The sequence below is a fragment of the Rhinolophus hipposideros genome (assembly GCF_964194185.1).
Source record: "Rhinolophus hipposideros genome assembly, chromosome: 14".
NCBI classification, from domain to species: domain Eukaryota; kingdom Metazoa; phylum Chordata; class Mammalia; order Chiroptera; family Rhinolophidae; genus Rhinolophus; species Rhinolophus hipposideros.
The window spans coordinates 32,510,626-32,530,952 of NC_138060.1; the positions used below are offsets into that span (position 1 = coordinate 32,510,626).

At 42.8% G+C, this 20,327-nt stretch overlaps 1 protein-coding gene across 10 annotated transcripts in view; it reads right to left on the reverse strand.

Moving 5' to 3' along the window:
• PCCB (propionyl-CoA carboxylase subunit beta) overlaps window positions 1–20,327 on the reverse strand; it is a 90,215-nt gene that overhangs the window by 34,205 nt on the left and 35,683 nt on the right. For 3 of the 10 annotated variants that reach the window (XM_081071698.1, XM_081071699.1, XM_081071696.1), the window contains exons 8-16: window positions 18,881–19,001; window positions 16,984–17,065; window positions 12,763–12,886; window positions 7,690–7,797; window positions 7,331–7,431; window positions 6,815–6,913; window positions 5,729–5,828; window positions 4,648–4,727; window positions 251–365 (exon numbers count right to left, since the gene is read on the reverse strand). In XM_081071698.1, the coding sequence (XP_080927824.1) occupies window positions 251–365; window positions 4,648–4,727; window positions 5,729–5,828; window positions 6,815–6,913; window positions 7,331–7,431; window positions 7,690–7,797; window positions 12,763–12,886; window positions 16,984–17,065; window positions 18,881–19,001 (930 nt within the window). Of the gene's footprint in view, window positions 1–250; window positions 366–1,470; window positions 1,630–3,892; window positions 4,728–5,728; window positions 5,829–6,814; window positions 6,914–7,330; window positions 7,432–7,689; window positions 7,798–12,762; window positions 12,887–16,983; window positions 17,066–18,880; window positions 19,002–20,327 lie in introns of those variants that run through there. The other 7 variants (XR_013994846.1, XR_013994848.1, XM_081071700.1 and 4 more) reach the window with 5 other exon arrangements.

Genomic DNA, 20,327 nt, shown 5'->3' on the forward strand with positions numbered 1-20,327 from the left:
TCATGTGTGAATCTACCTTGGGACAAGCTTCAACCTTCCCAGCTGTTACTTAACTATTTGGCCCTGCTCCCAGAAAAAGTCCATCAAACAAGGAACACTGTCTTTGTGGGAAACAAAGGCTTAGTGCCTCTCAGGCTTTTCAGTGTAAACAGACCAAACACTCAGGTGAAAGACAGCTCTCAGCTCCCACGGACATATAAAGGAGGCATTTCTCACCAAGCAGGACAGTAGCGACATGGTCAGAACCTACCTACGAAGGCTGCCACATCTGCCCAAATGTGTTGGCTGGACTCCATAGAGGCCGCAGACTGAGGTACTGCCTGTAAGTGGCCACAGCTCCTGTTCGGAACGCTGGACATCCTGTGCTAACAGGTACGAGAAAGCATAAGGACCAGAAGGAAATAATTCACATTTGTCAAACAGGTGAAGTCTAGGCTGGTTCAAAAGTGGGGTGAGTGTCCTTCACAGGCTGTTTTCGTCTCTGAGTGGGCAGACCTTATCTTAAGCACAGCATCAGTGCATCCAGAGAACCAGGCTGAGGAGATCAAGATACGGTCAGAAGAAAAGCCGGAAGAACTCGCAAATACGAGCACTTTCTAACAAGCACTGGAAAGCTGCACTGCAGATGTGCTACCCATCACTCTAGCAACTCAAAAAGAGGACTGGCCATCACGCATGAGGTAGGGAAGCTTTCCCAACCTAGGCGCTCCTTGAGTCCTTTGAGACAATCCCAGTGGAGCAGACCACCTTTCTCATCCCAGCCCTTAGGAACTCAGCCCACCTAACCAGCCGAGGCAATACTCTAAATAGTTAGAAACAGGTTTGGGGTTCAGAAACATCTGCCTGGATTCAAATCCCAGCTCCACCATTCAGTTGTGGCTCGGGACAAACTGGTTTACTTACTCAGAGCAGGGGAAGGTCCAGCGGACCCCTTGCAGTGCCTCCTACCCGCTGCTTACTGAACCAAGTCCTCTGGTTACAAGAACCAACATCTTGTCTTTTCCCCTTAAGGTGAGAACACCAATTGGGAAAGACATTCCTGCTCAACAGCCAGTGAGAATACTTTTTCATCACCATTCCTAAGACATTCTGAGGTCCACAGAGGCCGGTCTACTTGATAAAGCTTCCACAAGGTTTTGCAGTTTCATGTTTCCTTGGCCACTAGCTTGGTTTTTGGATAGGACTTCTCCCCCCATCTCTACTCCAAGGCTTCCCAGAACCTCTTGCCCAAGTGCTTTCCTGGGCTGGGTGCCCTACTATTACAGCACGCCCAGGCACAAGTCCTCAGCGCCCAGATTTCACAACCTGGTAAAACACTTCCTGGACTCCTTCCTCAAAAAGAAAAAAAAAAACTGTGTTTACTATTATTATTATATGGACTATCGCACAGTTATCCTCAAACAGGCCAAATCCTAGATTGGCTAACCCCAGGAATTGCAGGGCTAGGCAGTGTTAAACTGTTGAGCCCACCTGCACAGCTCTTAGCCAGGAGGCCTCTAAAAGCCCAGGAGTCGGCTCCACCTGCTTCCAATGGCATACAGTCTTCCTGCTGGTTCTGTACTAGATGCCGAGGAGGCGTACAAAGAACCTCTGGGCAAACAGTCTCTGCGCCCTAGGAACTCTCACCACCTAATTAGGAACACAAATATATATGTAAGGCAACAAATAAACCACGTAATCGGGTGCTTAAAAAAAATGCCTACTATAAGCAGAATCAGTTTGAATTCACAATTTGAGAAGTACTCATGAGAGAAAACAGGCCCTTGAGCATGAGCAGAGTGGAGAGCACAAGTATTCCAAGCTGAAGGTGATAAAGACTAGGCTGAAAAAAATCATTAGGCAGGGAAGGGGCAGACCAGAACCTTCTATGTGGGCTAAAGACTGGAGAATCGTGCCCTATACCCACTGGAAGTGCTGGAGCAGAGAAAGGCAACAACATTTGGACCTGGAATTAGTCTATTAGAACAGGCTTAGGGGAAGGCCAAACATGAGTGGAGAGGCTGCTGCAAAAGTACTCAGAGCCGAACTAGAACAAGAGATTCCCATTCTCCAATTGGAAAGGAAAGAAAGATGCTCAAGAGAACTAAAAAAGTAACTCCCAAGGCATAAGCCTGACTACCTGGAATGGTGGGATGTCTGGCAGAAAGGGGGAATGTGGACGATGACCACATACTAGTCTTGGTCAAGCTGAGCTTTAAACGATGTAACATCCAAGCAGTGGTTACAGACCTTTGGAGCCCAGGGGCAGGAAGAATGGTAAGTCATCGGTGGGAGGATGCAGGGCTCTCACCATAAAGAAAAGCACCCCCTATGGAGGGGCCCTGTATCAGCACTCCACTTTCTGCTGAAATCTCTTAAAATCTCTAGTTCTCATATGACTCTTAAAGCTTTACATACTCAGTAAAATAAAACAAGGATGAGGGAAAACTAAGACAAAGGACTCTGACTCTCAAACTGATACCATAACCACCCAATTACTAATCCAAATGACCATGTACCTTCAGTTTAAAGACAGAACTACAAAAGAGTCTTGAACTCTACCTTAAAAGATTTATTGCTGATATAGTTGTAGTGGTTCTGAAACTTGTATTTATTGTAGGATTGAGAAAATGAGTGAAATATATTGAAGATAATGGGAGTCAGCTTTATCACTGTAGGAGAAATACATAAATATAGAACAGGGCAAGGCAAAGAAAAACCAGCATGTTAGACTGGAATTAAAAGTTTCAGTATGAATTCAATTTAAATATATATAACACATACTTATATGCACATGCTCCCCACATACATACATATATATATATATCATATATACATGCTTGTATAAATATGTCCTAGTCTGCTGAAAATACCTAGAAGCAGTGACATCCCAGTACCAATGTGAACATCTAGAGCCAATTATAGCTTCTAAATAACATCTACTAAAAGAAACCAGGGCTCTTGGAGAAATATTGATTCCAGGTGTGGGCAAGGAAAATATAAAATAAGCCTCATACATTATCCTGTCAAAAAATAAGGAAGTGCACAAAAAATTATTGGGACATACCAAAAGGATGGAGAACCCAGCTTGAAGGAGCTCCCACTGGCCAGATCAGGAAATTTTGTGCATCAAAATAACATTAAATTTTAAACGAATCCATGAGTATTTTTCTCGATTAATAAATATATTCATTCACTAAAAAATTTATGAAACACCTACTAGGTACTAAGCACAGATTTTAATTAAGAATAATATATGGTTTCCAATCTCAAGAAACTTGGGGTGGGACAGGGATGGAGCAGAGTGAAAAATGCAACAAACTAATGTGTGTTTAAAATTCTGATAGGGTGATAGACAGCCAAATAAGAAAAATCAAATATTTCAGGAAAAATGTTAAAAACAAAATCCATTTGAGTCTGATATAACACAATAAAAGAGAAAGCTCTTCCTTCCAGTAAAGTACCAACTAATAAATGTAGGCATAATGACAGGGTTAGAAACGTAATGTTTAACAATCAATACAGACTGGCTGATTGAGGCAAGGACCATCAATAGATCCTAAAAGTATTGATAGAGTTTGTTGACAGAAAGGCTTAAAGAATTAGTTATTAATTATAGCCCTCCCCTTAACCAAGTGATCAAAGTCAATCTCACCAATAATGGGAAAAATTGACATGTGCTTCCTAATGTGATACACTGTAGGAACATTCTCATGTATTACTCTCACCTGGATCTCCACATCAGGAAACACTCAGACAAACCCAAATAGAGGGACATTCAACAAAATAATTGGCGAACACTCTTCAAAAATGTCAACGTCATGAAAGGCTACGTGAGACAATGAGCCTTGTTTCCTAGGAAATAAACACTGACATTTTGAGGGACAAAGGGTCATGATTCTGCAACTTACTCTCAAGTGGGTCAATAAAAATAATTTTAAATTTATGGAAGAGATGAAGCAAACATAGAAAATGTTAAAAACTGAAGAATCTAGGTGAAGGACATACAATAAAACTCCTACAAGATTTCTATAGGTCTGAAAATTTCCAAAATAAAATGTTTAAAATGTGAGAACACATTTCTGGAAATAACACAGGTTATTACACGTTACTGAGGATCTAGTCTGCTACACGCACGCGCACACACGCAAACATCTCATTAATCCTCAACAAGTCCTGCAGGAATTAAAAGACGGCATATTATTTAAACATCATAATTATTTAAAAGGAAACCTAAGCAGATAATAAGCTTTTGGGGAAAAGTACTTGTCTCACCTATGGAGAAAAAATTAATTCTTGTAGGGGGGAAAAAAACAGCACACAGTTGTCAAATAAGGGACAGTTCTAGGTGACAATACTATACACTGTTTTCTTTCTAGTTTTCTTGATTTTTCAGATTTCTACCACAGAAAATGAAATTTATGCTCAAAATATACCAATCAATATTTTTAATAAAGCAAATAATTTTACAGTAAGGCACAAATGAAATATTTCTAGAATTTAATAAACTTAGCTATTTCAAGTAATGATTGGTATTTAGATTCTCAGGTTTCATGATTGCAAAAGGCAGGGATGAGTGAATGGCCAGGCAGTAATTAACTCTTGGTTTATTTTCCTTTGATTAGTTTACAATGGAATATTTGCATGCTTCCTCCAAGGACGTTGTACCTTCTTGCTGGCTAAAACATCCAGGTCACGGCAGATTCGGACACGTGTGGAAGAAGGCTGAATGATGTCATCCACAAACCCTGGGGAAGCATAGAAAAAGGGTATCACCTGCATCCCCAGATGACGCCAGCCCCCAAACCTGTTCTCCATCTGGACATCACCTCTGGGACCAACAGTGTGAGCTGGGCCCAACTTGATATAAGAGAGGCTGGGCCCCATGAATCCTCCCCTGCATCCCCAGGAGCTCTCCTCTTCCTCTGGCAGGTCCCCAACTTCTGGCCTAGGAGAACTTTGCAAGAAAAGGAAAATGCAACCCTTCCCTGCCAAAACGAATAGGAAATAAAATAACATGTATTTTTCAAAAATGGCTACAACAATTCCTCCACCCTGTCCACAAGTCCCTTGGCAATGTGACCTGCCACTCCTCCTGAATAGAATCAAGTAGATTCTACTTCTTTACCGGGCTTTCTGACTTGCCACCAAATGTGGAAAAAGTGACATAATGTACATTTCAAACCTAGGCCTCAGGACTTCCCCTCTCAGCTTTTTGCTGCCCTCAGGACACCATGTACAGAAGTGTGGCCTAGCCTCCTTAAGAATAAGAAACCACGTGCGGAGAGAGTCCCGCTGACGGCGGCACCGACAATGTAAGTGAGGCCATCATGGACAATGAGCCACAGTGACGTCACCAGATGACTATAGCTGCGTGACCGATCCCGGCAAGACCAGCTCAGCCCAAACAAATCGCTCATCCTCAGAACCATGAGCAAAAGAACAACAAAAAAGGGTGGTGGTTTTAAGCCACTCTGCTTTGGGAGGCATTTTTACACAGTACTAGGCAACCAGAACAGCCCTAAGAAATGTAGCCATTTCAGCAATGTTACTTGGATTGTGGTTACCAAAGCCGCCTGTACAGGCCCCATTGTCCGTAAGCGATGGCTCCCCCGGGACAACCCCAATCCTTAACAGTCTCCAGATTCGACTATAATGGCAAAAGGCAGTTATGTGAAATTTTTTGAAAGAAAAGAATGAGCAAGTGACCCAACAAATGCACAAGCTGCCCGCACACCACAGTGCCTACCTCTCACTGCGGCAGGAAAAGGGTTGGCAAACTTGTTGATATACTCTGCTTGAGCAGCGTCCACGTTCTCATGCCCTTTAAAGATGATCTCCATAGCACCCTGTCACGAGACACGTTAATGAATTCCACAGGAGGTCCCAACTGGGACAGAGCTCCCTCAACTCATTATCAGTGTGGTTGCAAGCTTCCTGGTAAATCCAAGCATATGGAGAGAAGTGCCAGAGCCCAGAGGTAAGCACTGCCTGGGGCCATCCATCATGATGCCAGGAGCTGTGTGACAGGACGCTCAGCTGTGCCCCAATGACAGGCAGCCCCGGAAAGCCAGTAGCTTGCCTCCAGAGATGCCAGCCTACCCTCTCCATCTGCACTTCTCCAGGATGTGTGCCCGTTTTCCACTATTAGATCCACGGTCCGCTGCATCAAGGGGAAGTAAAATGCTGTTGTCTTTTTTCATTCTCTGTTCATCTGGACAGAATTCAATGGCCAGAGGAGGACACACTGAACTCCAAATGTAGAAGTATAGAAAACTGAAAGATGGGCCTTCACTTTTCAGTATAGAAAACTGAAAGATGGGCTCCCCTGAAAGTCAGCTCCGGGGAGCCCTGGGAGTTCTCTAGTTCAACCCCAACACCTATTTCAAAGCAGGGAAAGAGTGGGGAATAGGCTGAGTAGCAGGAAATACCTGGCCCCAAATCCCCAGGGTCAGAACTACAGTTTCACTTCTATGGGCTCAAAGGAGTGGCTGTGGGGTCCTCCTTAGGAGATGAGATGGGATTGGGGGAAATGTCCAATCCTCTCAAAGGCCAGTTCAGCTGACTCACCCCTTTACTGATAACCCACTCAAAACGCACTCTGGACTCTCGCCACCCTGAGCGTGAAGATGCCAGCATGTGCCTGAAGTGAGCGTGCAGGACGGGGGCAGAGCTGGCCCTGGGGAGCTGTGGGGAGCTGTCAGTCCCAGCTCACTGGAGTCTTGGCCCATCCTGGGGACCTGGCCTCTCTCCAACATTTCCCAGCTGTGCTTTAAGCTCCTGCTGGTAGGGTACAGTCTGTGGCCCAGGAAAAGGGAAAGCTAGCAGTCCTCACCTTTGCTCCCATGACTGCGATCTCTGCTGTGGGCCAGGCATAGTTGGTGTCACCACAAAGGTGTTTGGAGCTCATGACATCATAGGCGCCACCATAGGCCTAGAACAGACCCAAATGCTCAATGTTAAGAGTTTCAGTCAAAAGATCATGTCCCTGAAAGACCCCAAGAAGCCATATGAAATGAGGACAAAAAACAACAGCCCTCCTGCACTACTGGAGGCCCAATGTCTGAGGCCAAGAGCCAGAGCAGAGAATACAGGGGTGCAGCCCAGACATCTTTCACAGTGAATGTCGTGTTTCTTGGCTTTTGTCCACTGCTGTTTTCAGTTCCCAGAGAGGACCATGGGCATCTCTGCAGGCGGTGTTTGCAGGGCTGTACTGCTGGCCTCACACGATCCTCTTAAGGCTGAGCGAGGTGTACTGCTTCTCCTGCTGCTGCAACTCTCGGCCAGACCTCCAGCCACGACCGTGCTACTGGGAGTGAGCAGGTCACAGCCGCCCATGCGAGCTCCTCACCTTCCTGGTGATGACAGTGACCTTGGGCACAGTGGCTTCGGCAAATGCGTAGAGCAGCTTGGCGCCATGCCGGATGATGCCCCCATATTCCTGCGCTGTGCCTAGGTCATGAGCAAGAGTTACTAGGTACCCACAAAAGCCCTCACAAGTTTTGCCTGCCATTCTTAGCCGTGAGGTCTTTCCCTGCTCCCCAAAGAGCCAGGAGACAGCCACCCCTCACCAAGCCCCATATTCCAGATACCCAAAATATAGAAAAGCCACGAATCTTTAGGAAATTTTGCAAGATCTCCAAGTCAAGTGGGAGCCTCACTGGGCAAAGCCACCTCACTCGCCAGCCCCCACCCGTGTCAATGACTTACCAGGCAGAAAGCCAGGGACATCAACAAAAGTGATGAGTGGAATGTTGAACGCATCACAGAATCGAACAAAACGAGCCCCTTTCACAGATGAATTAATATCCAAGCATCCTAGAAAAGAGAGGTGATCTATGCTGAGCTTCTGGGCAATTCCCAGTTCTATCCACATGGGAATGCACTCCCAGCAAACACACAAGACCCGGTTTCTATGGAGACATCCAAGCCTCCTCATCAGAGAATGGTAAAGGGGAACCCTCACACTCCAGGAAAAATAAGGAAGACAGGAGAACCCACCTGACACTGGTCAGAGGGCCCAGAAGTAGCCTTAGCACCGGGGCTTATTGCTGGGAGCACAGCCCAGTGCACACAGTCAGGCTCTGTCTCGTGCACGGAAGGGCTGCTGCCTCCTGAGGCACAGCCTGGTCTACCCAGGGGAACCAATGCTGGGGGTGTCACTCAGAGGCTGCGAGTCCCTGTAACTGGGAATCGTATTCTGGCCCCAGCAAGTATAGCTCTAAGCCCTTGGGAAATTATGTCCCATTTCTGAGGCTGAGGTTTGTCACGTGCTAAGTAGGGATGTTACTACCTCTTACTAAGGTTGTAAGTATGAAAGGAGATGGCATCTGGAAAGCGACACAAAGTAAAGAGCTCAATTACTAGTAATTCTCTCCTCCTAGAACAATGCCCAACAGATTCATGAGGCCAGCATTACCCTGATACTAGATGGGCATTATGACAGAGAATGCAGACCCAAATCCCTCATGAACACAGATGCAAAAATTCCTAAGATATTACCAAATCAAATCCAGCAATACATAAAAACTAACGCATCATGACCAAGTGTGGAGTTCATCCCAGGATTCAAAGTTGATTTAACCTGTGAAAACCAGTGAAACTATTAAAGTAGAAAAACCACATGGTCATCTCAACAGATATAGAAAAAACATCTGACAAAGTTCAATATTCATTCATAATTAAAAACTAGCAGTAAACTAAGTACAATAGAACTTCTATAATCTGATAAAGAGTTCTCTACAAACTTACTCCTAGATCAGAATAAATGAAATCTCCAAAGTGATCTATATTAATGCTGTCCAAAAAAACTTTCTATGAAGATGGAAAGGTTCTCTGGCTATGCTATTCAACATGCTAACCACTAGTCACACGTGGCTATTAAGTACTATGGCTAGAACAACTGAGAAACTACTTTTCTAATTGTATTTAATTTAAATTATTTATACTATTTTAATTAATCCAGATTTAATTATTTTTAAAGTTTAATAGCTAGCATAATGGACAGATATATTTTCAAGCAATTCCTATCAAAATTATAGGAGGTTCTTTTGTTGAAATTGATAAGCAGATTCTAAAATTCATATGGCAATACGAAGGAGACAGAATAATTATAAACATTATTTTAAAAAAGAGCAAAACTGGAAAACTTATACTGACTTCAAGACTGACTTACAAAGCAGGGTTTTTCAAACTTGGCTCTATGAACATTTTGGCTTGAATAATTCTTTGTTGTGGGGCGTTTCTCTCATGCACATAGGATGTTTAGCAGCGTCTCTGACCTCCACCCACTAGATGCCAGTAGCACGCCCCACCTCCCATTCCCACCTGTGACAACCAAAAATGTTTCCAACATTGCCAAATGTTGCCCTGAGTGGAGAACTACACGGCTACAGTAATCAAGAAAAGATGGCATAGGTGTGAAGGTAGACCACAAAACAAACAGACTGTGAAGAAACAGACCCACACACTGATTTTCGACCAGGCACCAAAACAATCCAATGTGAAAAAGAAGTCTTTTTACAAATGGTGATGGAACAATTAAATATCTGTATGGGAAAAAATGAAAGTAGACCCATTTCATCTATAAACTATATATAAAAATTAATTCAAAACGGACTGTTGACCTGAACATAAAACCCAGAACTACAAAGCTCCTAGCAGATAACATATAATTAACTTTGCAATCTTGTAGTAGGCAAAGATTTTACACAGGACTCAAAAGCCTCTAATCATTAGTAAAAAACACTGATAAATATGGGAGTTCATCAAAATTTTTAAATAGTGAGTCAAAAGATCCTATTAGTTAATTGACAGGCAAGTCACACACCAGGAAAAAAAATTTGTAATACATGTATCTGATGAAGGACCCACATCCAGAATAATAGAGAACCCTAGAAACCAACAAAAAGACAAACCAACCAAAAAAAAAAAAAAAAAAATAGGCAAACTTCCCTCTTGCTGAACACATTTTCTGAGATGATAGAAATGTTCTATATCTTGTTTTGGATGGTGATTACAAGGTTGTATACAATTGTCAAATTAACAAAACCCATCAAAATGAACACTTAAAAGCTGTGAAGTCTGTTGCGAGTAAATTATAACACAATAAAAATGTTTTCAATTTCCCCTCCTCCCTCTCCATTCCAAACTTGTTAATGACCTGAAATAAAGAATGTGAGTCATTAGTCCCAAGATGAAGACAACTCTAAATTAAGAAATTGCAAAAAGTACAAAGAAGCTAGAATAAAAATCAAACTAAAAAAAAAAAAAACACAGATGAACTCTGACAACCAAAACAAAATGTAATCGTTTGGGAAATGAACACGTCAGAAATGAAAACCTGTGGCCCTGAGCTGCCCCGGAGCAGGTCCCAGGTCCAGGCGCTGGGCCTCACCACCTTCAGCCCTAGGCCCAGGCCTGTCGGGGCACCTGGCATCCAGAGAGTGCCCAGTGAGCCCAGGCTGATTTCTATGACGAAAAACTGAGAACCAGAATGGAGACCTCGTCTGTGAGCCTCTGAAGCTGACTTTTTAGTAACAAATAGGGAATGAATAAGTCCACGAAATGAACAAGGCTTTCTTCAAAAAAGCAGTGATCTACTAAATGCCCATACCTTGCCACTCCATAAACATCACGAAGAATTACTGAGTCAAGAAAGAGGGAAGTCAAGGGACCACAATGGAACCAAGTGTTCAGGCTCCAGCTAGGTCTGGGGTACGCCCTTGGAATAGATATCCTAAGTATGTGTAAATAAATTTTCCAGGACGAGCCAAGCAGTTTCCTAAAAAGTGGGCCTGTAAATGTCATCCTGTGCTGTATGGCACCAGAATGGCACCAGAATCTGCACATGCAGTCACAGGATGGTGACAAAGATCTTTGAGAAGACACAGGAAATCATGTGACGTCTACACCAGAGACAGACAGAGCTCAGAGGAGGAACGGAAGGGATATGTGGACAGTTGAGAGTGTACTACAGGTACAAAGTGCACTTCACTGTGTGTAAATTCCTAATTTAAAACACTTTTTTCTAAACCAAATGGTAGAGTAGGCAGCTCAAAGATCCTGTCCCCCAACAGAAATATCAAAACACAAGCAGAAACTTCAGACCAACTTTGTCAACACTCTGGAACAGGCAAAGGTTTACATGCAAGTGAAAGCTGAATCAAAAAAAGATTTTAAAATGTTTAAGATTTAAACACTTAAAAACGGTAGAAAAGCTTTGTTTCCATTACACTTGTCGCACACTCTCCCGGTTCTAGAGGGACCAAAGAAGACCTCAGTAACAAACCATGGTGTAGGTCTGCTCTGACTTGTCTGGGGGCTCCCTGAAGGACTGACACAGGCTTTCATCTCTGTTTCACCGAAATCAGAACTCACTAGGCCAGAAAAGTGACAGGCATTACTCAAAAACGTTGTAAGGCAAAGGGAACAACCTGCAGACGTGTGGGGCAAAAGATTACGGTTGAGCTCACCCAAGGCCTGGGAGGAAAAAACCAGGGAAAGAGTTTCTTTGGGAAATTAGAGCATTCAAGAACATCTGTGTATGCAGGGGACTTTAGAAAGAAACAGGTATTCCTAGGACCGGAAAAGACCTGAGAAGGATAAATTAGAAAACACAGAGATGAACGAAAATGAAAACACAGTATTATTACAAAAGACTTGTGAAGACCCAAAGCTTTAACCTTGGGCTAATCCCTAAACTGAGTTTAAGTCTGGCTAAGTGTTAAAGGAGGGACCCAGCACAGAGCCAGTTTGCAAAGTCTAGGAAAGGCATTTTCTTGTTTGTCTGCTTTAGTACCTGGTGTTCCAGGAAATCTCTGTCAGAACACAAAAGGACAAATGTTGCATGATTCCACTTATATGGAATATCTAGAATAGGTAAATTCACAGAGACAGAGAGTAGATTTAGATTACCAAGCGCTGGGGGTAGGGCAGAAAGTACATCTCTATTTGGGGTGATTTGAAAAGTTTTGGAAATAGAGGTAATGGCTACACACAGTGTGAATATAATCAATGCCACTGTATTGTACACTTAAAAATGATTAAAATGGCAAATTTTATGATTGATATATATATATATATATATATATCCACAATAAAAAACAATTTTAAAAATAAAACATTTTTCTAAAGACAAGGAAAAACTGCCATGGCAGAAACGAATGTGAGGCTGGGTCAATAAGGGAGGGCATATTCGTCCTACACAGGGATTCCAAACAAACCTGAGAAGGAACAGAGTGAGGAGGAAAGCCGTGTCTGCAGTGCCCCCCCCCACGCCCAGCCCTACCAGAGCACAGCCGTGGAAGACTGTCTGCCACCTGGCTGTGACTCGGGTCCGGCCATATCGCAAAACAGCTGTGGGGCAGACACAGCAAGATGCTGGTCACTTGTCTCACAGTCATCGTGCACCTGGCACCACTGAAGGCACTGGAGGTAAAACTGAATAAGACACCAACAACCCTGCCTTCATGGAACTTACAGTGTAGTGGGTGAGTCATAAGTCTAACTGGAGGGAATAGAAAGCAGACCTCTGAAAAAGGAAAGACCTCAGAAACTGAGGAGGAGTTATTTATCAACCCTTAAAAAATAAGTATGAAATGAGCACTTAGAGAAATTAACATTAAGAGAGAGAGGAGCTTTTACAACATCTATGAGTTTTTCCTCTGGACATGGAAGGCCGTGTCTGAGGAAAAGACAGAAGGCAGACATCAAGGGCCCACGCAGCCCTGACCCCACCCCCCCAACCACCACCTGAGGTTTATGAGAACTTCCCCCTCCTACCTGAAGCCACCTTCGGTTGGTTGCCAACAATTCCAACAGTCCTCCCATTCATTCTTGCAAAACCAACGATGATGTTCTTGGCATAATTGGGCATGATCTCAAAAAATTCTCGTTCATCAACAACCTGCAGGGATCAATTTATTTCTGAGTTCAAAACAACAAAGCACAACATACAACTGTATTGCCGAATTACAGAGCTGGAGAGCTGCCACCGACCACAGGCTCTACAAGGGAGCAGGACAACAGGCAGGGCCACCTCTTCCCTCTGGAGGGGGAAACGCGCATGCACACCACTGGGGGACGTACAACAGTGCAGCCTTTTTTAAAGGTTCTATTTGAATTTGGCATTATATTTTTTAATTTATTGGGGTGACAATGGTTAGTAAAGTCACATAGGTTTCAAGTATACAATTCTGTAATACATCATCTATATATCACATTGTGTGCTTACCACCCAGAACTAGAATTTGGCATTATGTATTTTACTTTTTTACCTTACTTTGAACTCTTTTCAAACTTATATAAAAGTTTCCAGAATTGTTATTAATAAAAGATTATATTCTCTACCCAGATACCCCCATTTATTAACATTTTACCACATAAGCTTTACCGTTCCTTCTCCCTGCCTTTCTCTCAATCTATCTGTGTGTGTGTGTGTGTGTGTGTGTGTGTATACACATTCTCTTTCTACATATATTTCACACACTGAATATACACACACAAAATTTTTTCCCTGAACTATTTGTGAGTAAATTACAGACATGATGCCCCTTTACCTTTAATCCTTCAGTGTGTATCTCCTACGAACAAGGACAATCTCTTAATAACTATATTGATATTATCAAAATCAGGAAATTCATATTAATACTGTTACAAAACCTTATTCAAATTTTTCCACTTATTCCAATATAATCCTTTACAGCAACCAAAATCTGGTTCTAGAATCCGACGTAAGATCACCTGGTGCTTTTTATGGTCTCTTCAGCCTCCTTTAATTGTTTCCCTTCAGTCTGTGTCTTTCACAATTATGACATCTCTGAAGACGAGTTATTTGGTTATTTGCCTTCTATTTGGATTTAATGTTTCTTCATCTTTAATTTCAGGTTAAGCATTTGTGACAGACTATCCCAGACATATCCTTCTCAGTGAATTACATCAAAAGGCACTTGATGTCATTTTGTCCATAATGATGCTGGTACATGTCAGGTTTCTTCCCTATAAAGTGACTATTTGTCCATTTTTAATTAAGTGTTTAGTGGGGAAATACTTTGAAACTACACGAAATCCTATTCTTCATCAAACTTTCACCCACAAGTTTTGACATTCATTGATGATTCTTGCCTGACCCAATTACTGCCATGATAGTTGCCAAGTGGTGATTTCCCTATCTCCATTTTCCCTTCTCTGTGACTTAGCATTCTACTGTCAAAAAGGTTTTTGCCTTTTCCATTTACTTATATATTCCACAAGTATGAGCTTATGCGTTGTTGTTTTATTACATGGATTATAATCTTTTACCATCATTATGTTCAAGTTGTCCCATGATTGACAGTGAGACCTCATTCAAGGTGGTTCCTATGCCCTTTTGATGAATCCCCATCATCCTTTGAGTACTACCTTACGTTCTGGAATTACCTCACTTTCAAGTTCATCTTTCATTTTTGCCTACCCCAAGCACTGAATCAGCCATTTCTCCAAGGGACCTGGGTTCCTGTTAGGGGCAGTGTAAGTGTAAGAGTGAATGAGTATTGGCCTCTAAGAAGCTGGAGGATAGAGCTAAGAAATCCAGAGATACACAGACACACACTTATTACTAAAAATAATATAAAAACCATGAGTTTGTATTGATAATTCCAATACTTGTCCCATTCAACTACAGAGTTCATTCTAGCTTTCCCCACTTCAATATTCATTAACTCCTTTCTCCTACAGTGGACATCTCATTCCCATTATCCTCAAAATGTAGTTATTTATTTAATCCTCAAATGCAGAGAAAATGGTGACAGAATTGCTAACCCATATGACTGCAAAAAAACAAACCTAACTAAAATTCAATATTTCTTTACTATTTCTGTTGTTAAACTAAAGGTAGTTTCATTTTAAAGGTTCTCCCTCGGTCTTGTTGATTTTATTCTTTTAATATGTAAACATTAAATATAGTTTAACAGTGCCACTCCCCATCCCTTCCACCCACCTTTTGTTTTAATCTCATTTTTTGGTTTATCTTTCTGTGTGTATTACAAAAATGAGTATATACATCTCTATTTTTTTAGTTCCCCCTTCTATCTTAGATGAAAACTAACATGCTATAGATACTCTTTTGCACTTGGGGGTTTTCCACTTAACAACATATCCTGGAAATCACTCCATCAGTCCATAGCGATCTTTCTCACTCTATAGTGTGGGTGTACCAAATTTATTCAACCAAGCTCCGACATGTTAGCATTATTTGGAAACTTACATCCATGTTGTTTAAAATATTTTGCCATGATAAATAACAATGTCATAATAGTAATCTTGTGCATCTATAATTTTGTATGGTAGGAAGTGTATCTTCAGGGTAAATTCCTAAAAGTGGGACTGCTGGGTCAAAGTGTAAATGCCTATTTAGTCTCAGATACTACCATATTCTCCTGCCCGCAATGTATTCCACTGGCAATTCTTCCCAATAGAATTACCAGTGGAAAATATTTTCAAGGTGTTTTTTTTGTATTTTTTGCCAATCTGACAGATGAGAAATGATAACTCAGTGTAATTTTAATTTGTATTGCTAGCATTGAATAAAGTTGAAAACAATATATACTTTATCAAACTGACCACAGCAAAGATAAACTTTAAAGAGACATTTTCACATTAAAAAACAGAGGGAGTTATCAAAAAGCCACTCAAAAAATCACTAGACCCTGGCAATTTCACAGGGGAATTTCTATCAAATCTTTAAAGAGCAGATAATGCCAATGCTATTTAAATTGTTCCAGAGCATAGAAAAAGAAAGAAAACTTGCAAATTATTTTTATGACACTTTATGAACTTAAGTGTGTCCCCCCAAAATTCATAGGTTAAAACCTAACTTGTAATGTGACTATATTAAGCCCTTTTGGGAGATAAAGTTCAATTAAGGTGATGTGGGTCGAGCACTGTGATTGGCCTGGTGTCCTTATAAGAGGAAACAACAGCAGAGCTCTGTTCCCATGTGCACACAGAAGAAAGACCATAGGACACAGCAAGAAGACAGGCATCTGCAAACCAAGGAGAAAGGCCTCACCAGACACCAACCCTGCTGACACCTTTGTCTTGGACTTTTAGCCTCCAGAACTGTGAGAAAAATGTGAGGTTTATGCAACCAGTCCGTGGTCTTTTGTTATAGTGGCTCTAAGAGTCTAATACATGAAGCAAGCACATTGACACCAAAATCTAATTTAAAATAACCTCAAAAAAATAAATCAGTGACCATCAGATGACACCGATGCAAAAATCCAAAATAAAACATTAGCAAAACACAACAAGTAGAGCTTACTTCAGGAATGTAAGAACAGTTTAATATTGGGAAATCTATTAAGATAGATTTATAAATATATCTAAGGCGATCACGTGATCACCATAAATGCTGAAAGGGCATTTAATGATATCCAATACCCATCCCTGATCTAAAAAACAATCAAGGAATAAAAATTAAAATAGGAACCAGTGGTAGCCTTCTTAATATGAAAAAAGATATAAAGACATAATATAGAAAACACTAACGGCTCTCTAAAGTTAGAAATAAGGCAAACATATCCACTATCACAAACATTACTCATGATTGCATTTGATAAAATATGCAGTACAGACAACGAATTAGACAAGAGAAAGAAATGACATGAATTGGAAAGAAAAAGCTAAAACTCTTTACACACACACACACACACAGTATACTACGGTGTTTCCCCGAAAATAAGACCTAGCTGGACAATCAGCTCTAATGCGTCTTTTGGAGCAAAAATTAATATAAGTCCCGGTCTTATACTATATAAGACCCGGTCCATCTGAGCCAATAGGATGGCTGCAGCCACCAGCTCTTCCTAGAACACACCATCCAGTGGCCCCTGGTCCTGGCCCCAGCACATGCTCTGCCTGTACTGCCCGATGTTAAGGGTCTAGCACTTACTCACGAGGCCAAAGCACAGTGACCATGGACATGGCTGAGCCAGCACAGACAAGACAGGCAAATGCAGCACTTACAGAGTGTACGATGTCCACCATGTTGTAGGCTTTGGTAGATTCCAAAGGGACAATTGTGTCAAGCTCAGGAACCAGACGGTCACTTTTGATAGAAAAAGAAGCAGATACAATCAATACCAAAAGAGCCAATTGCCTTCAGTGGGTGGGGGATGGGAGAAGAAATGGGGGAGACCCATCGTGGGGGCTGGGCTGATTCTGTCCTTACTGGGTTTGCAAAGCAGTCCCCAAAGATGTTCTCCTTTGTTACCACCACACTGAACTGAACCTGAGCTTCATATTAATCCAAAAGATCTTTCTGTTTTCATTTAGAAGAAAAAAATGAGCTTATTCCCTTGAATGTGATTCTTTCATTTATCCTCTGAATACCTCCTACATTGTAGGTACTATGTGGGGCACTAAAGGACATTATAGCAAACAAGACACTATCTTGGGGTGGGAGGGGTCCCAGTCTGACTTCCTGAGACATTAAAAATAAAAGAGCAATGACTTGGAAATGCAGTCAGAGCTCTGCTAAAATTACTGTGGGTTCACGTTCCCTGCTGGAAGTAAATCTGCTAGAGCTCCTTTTAAAAAGCAAAGCTGTAGGTCCCCTGGTGGACACAATCACTGAGGACTAACCGTCAAACAGGCTCCTAGCTCTGCTTCCTCCTGTGTGCATGTGGCTGAGCAACAAGGCCGAGCCAGGGCATGCCACAGGACTCAGCAACATGTCGCTGTCCAGCAGGCTCTCTTCCTATCCCATGTGGGCAGCCAGGGGTTGTTCTGACCCTAAGATACACACTTGGGCTGAGGCTTGGCCTTGGTCAAGCCACATGCCCCACCAAGCCCGACTTCCCAGAGAGCTTGGCACAGGGATATTGGGCATAGTCCCACCAAATAATCAAGTTCTCCCTTACTTTGCATTTGCTACTTACATACGTATATGCTCATAGCTTCCCTGGGATCCTATGAAGAGGGGGTATGGCTGGGCTTTTTAGACATTTCTGTGCCCCCGTGGCCCTAACACCGTCACACCTTCAAACGATGTCCTAAGCATGTCAAGGATCCCAAGTAGTACAGACGCTCAAAAAAGGAGGCCGTGCCGCTTCTTCTGGCCTCGGGAACACCCTCCCGTTCATGGCTACACAGAGTGAGCCACTGGTCGTACCCTCTGAGGAGTGGGGAAGGCACAGGCAGGGCAGGGCCCTGGGGACATGAGTCTTCAGAGCTTCCCTGGTCCAGACAGCGCCCCACAGGGGGGAGGCTGAGTCCACCCCCCAGGGCAGTGTCTAAAATTGGCTTCTCAAGGAATACAATTCCAAATCCCTTCCACAGAAGAAAAGTCCAGGTCAAGTGAGTGCTTCAAAATTGAAGAGGAAACAAAATGGAGAAGAAAGCAGCCAGAGGTCCGGAGCAATAGGTCCCCATTTGGGCCTCTGGTTTACTGTGTGGTGCTCCCCGTCCCCCATCAGGCAGTAGCCTCAACAGCAAGCAGGACGGTCTACACTAGGTGGCCAGCAACACACCCTCCCCAGGACCACCCCAGCCTCTGGCCCCAAGCAAGCGTGTGTGCATAAGCACATTTCTTAAAGGGCATGCTGTCTACACCATTTCACACTTATTTCATGTCAAGATACACACACACAAAAAACCACTTCCATCTCTAATTCTGGACAAATTATGCTCTTAGAAATCAATTTTTTTGGTCATTCTATTCTAAAGCTACCTGTCAGATATTACACAAAGGAAAAAAGTGAATTAAAACAATCTATCCTTACTCCTATACCCAGACATGCCCACTCCACAATCCACTTCAAGACGCCCAAGAGGAAAGGCCCTGGAGGTCCTGCCAAGGCAGAGGGGCCCAAGACGGTCAAACCAAGCTGCAAAAAGAGAGGTGCTCCAGCCTGCAACTCACCTGGGGTCATGGCACTCGCGGATGGGCGCCGGGTCCTGACTGCTTAGTGGCAGGTAGTTGAAGAACTCCCGGAGATTAAACAAGGCGTCAATGTCATTTTCGAAAGCTCTGTGGGCAACACCTGAGAAAACAGGGAGGCTATAATGGGACAATGCACCTGTCTGACAGCCCAAAAATGCTGCTTCATGCCCATCTCCCCTTCTAGGGCAAGTCCGTGGCAGACTGTGCTTACACTCAGTCTTCCCTTGAGTATGGGATACCACACACCACATACCTACCGGCTGGTCTTCAATTCCCTCACTCTGTACCTCTGTAAGGGCCACTCCTTTCTTTAGTCAGGTCTTTGCTCAAACGTCACCTAGTCAGAGGGGCTTTCCCTGGCACCTCTCTAGAGCACACCCTTCCCCCGACGCACCTCACCTCCCATCCCTGGACTGTGTGGGAGTTCTCTTCACACTTTTCTCTTCTGTACCTGTTTATTTCCGTTTACTACCTGACGTCTCCCCTAGAATATCAACTCCAACAGGGTAGAGACCAGGCCTGTCTTACCACTGTAGTCCCATATCAAGAACAGTGCCTGATTGTATGTGCATTACCTCTCAACAAAGCTGGAAATATAAAAAAAATATATAAAAGCATAGCCATTCTTTTATTATATTGGCACATAATGTCAGCAACAGTGGAAGGAATAGAAGGAAGGAGGAGAACCGCCTGGACCCAGTGAGGAATCAAGCCATCAGTCCTCAGAACAATCTGAAATCAGAGAACAGCCAAACAGGACCATAGACACGCGAGAGAAAACAGAGCCAGAAATGTTCTCTCATGTTCACCCCACCAGACTCCCTGCTTCCACTGTTGCCCCTGCAGTCTCTTCTCCACACAGCAGCCAAAGTGAGCTCTTTAAGTCAGATCATGTCACGTCTCTGTGCCAACTACCCTCCTTGCTGCTCACTGAGCATACCAGCCACTCTCCCTCAGGGCCTTTGCACAGGCTATTCCCTCTGCCTACAATGTTTCTCTCCTGGATATCCATGCAGTTATTCCTTCAAATCTGCTCAACTGTTACCCTCAGAGGCCTACCCTTACTACCCTATTTAAAACTGCAGCAATCCCAACCCCCTTTACCCTGTTCTACTTTTCCCACAGCACATATTTCCTTTTAGGATTCCTGTTTATAGTCTATCTACTCTGCTAGAATATAAGTCCCACCTAGGCAAGAATTTTTTTTTCCACAAATGCATTCCTAGCACACAGAACAATGCTTGACACATAGGCACTTGATGAATATTTGTTGATGAATAAAAAGCATGTTCAATGTGAAAGAATTCTTTCATTCAAAAAATATTCACAAATTGGCACAGCCACTTTGAAGGATAACATGGCAATTCTTCAAAAAGTCAGAGTTACCATTTGCCCCAGAAATTCCACTTCAAGGTATATATGCAAG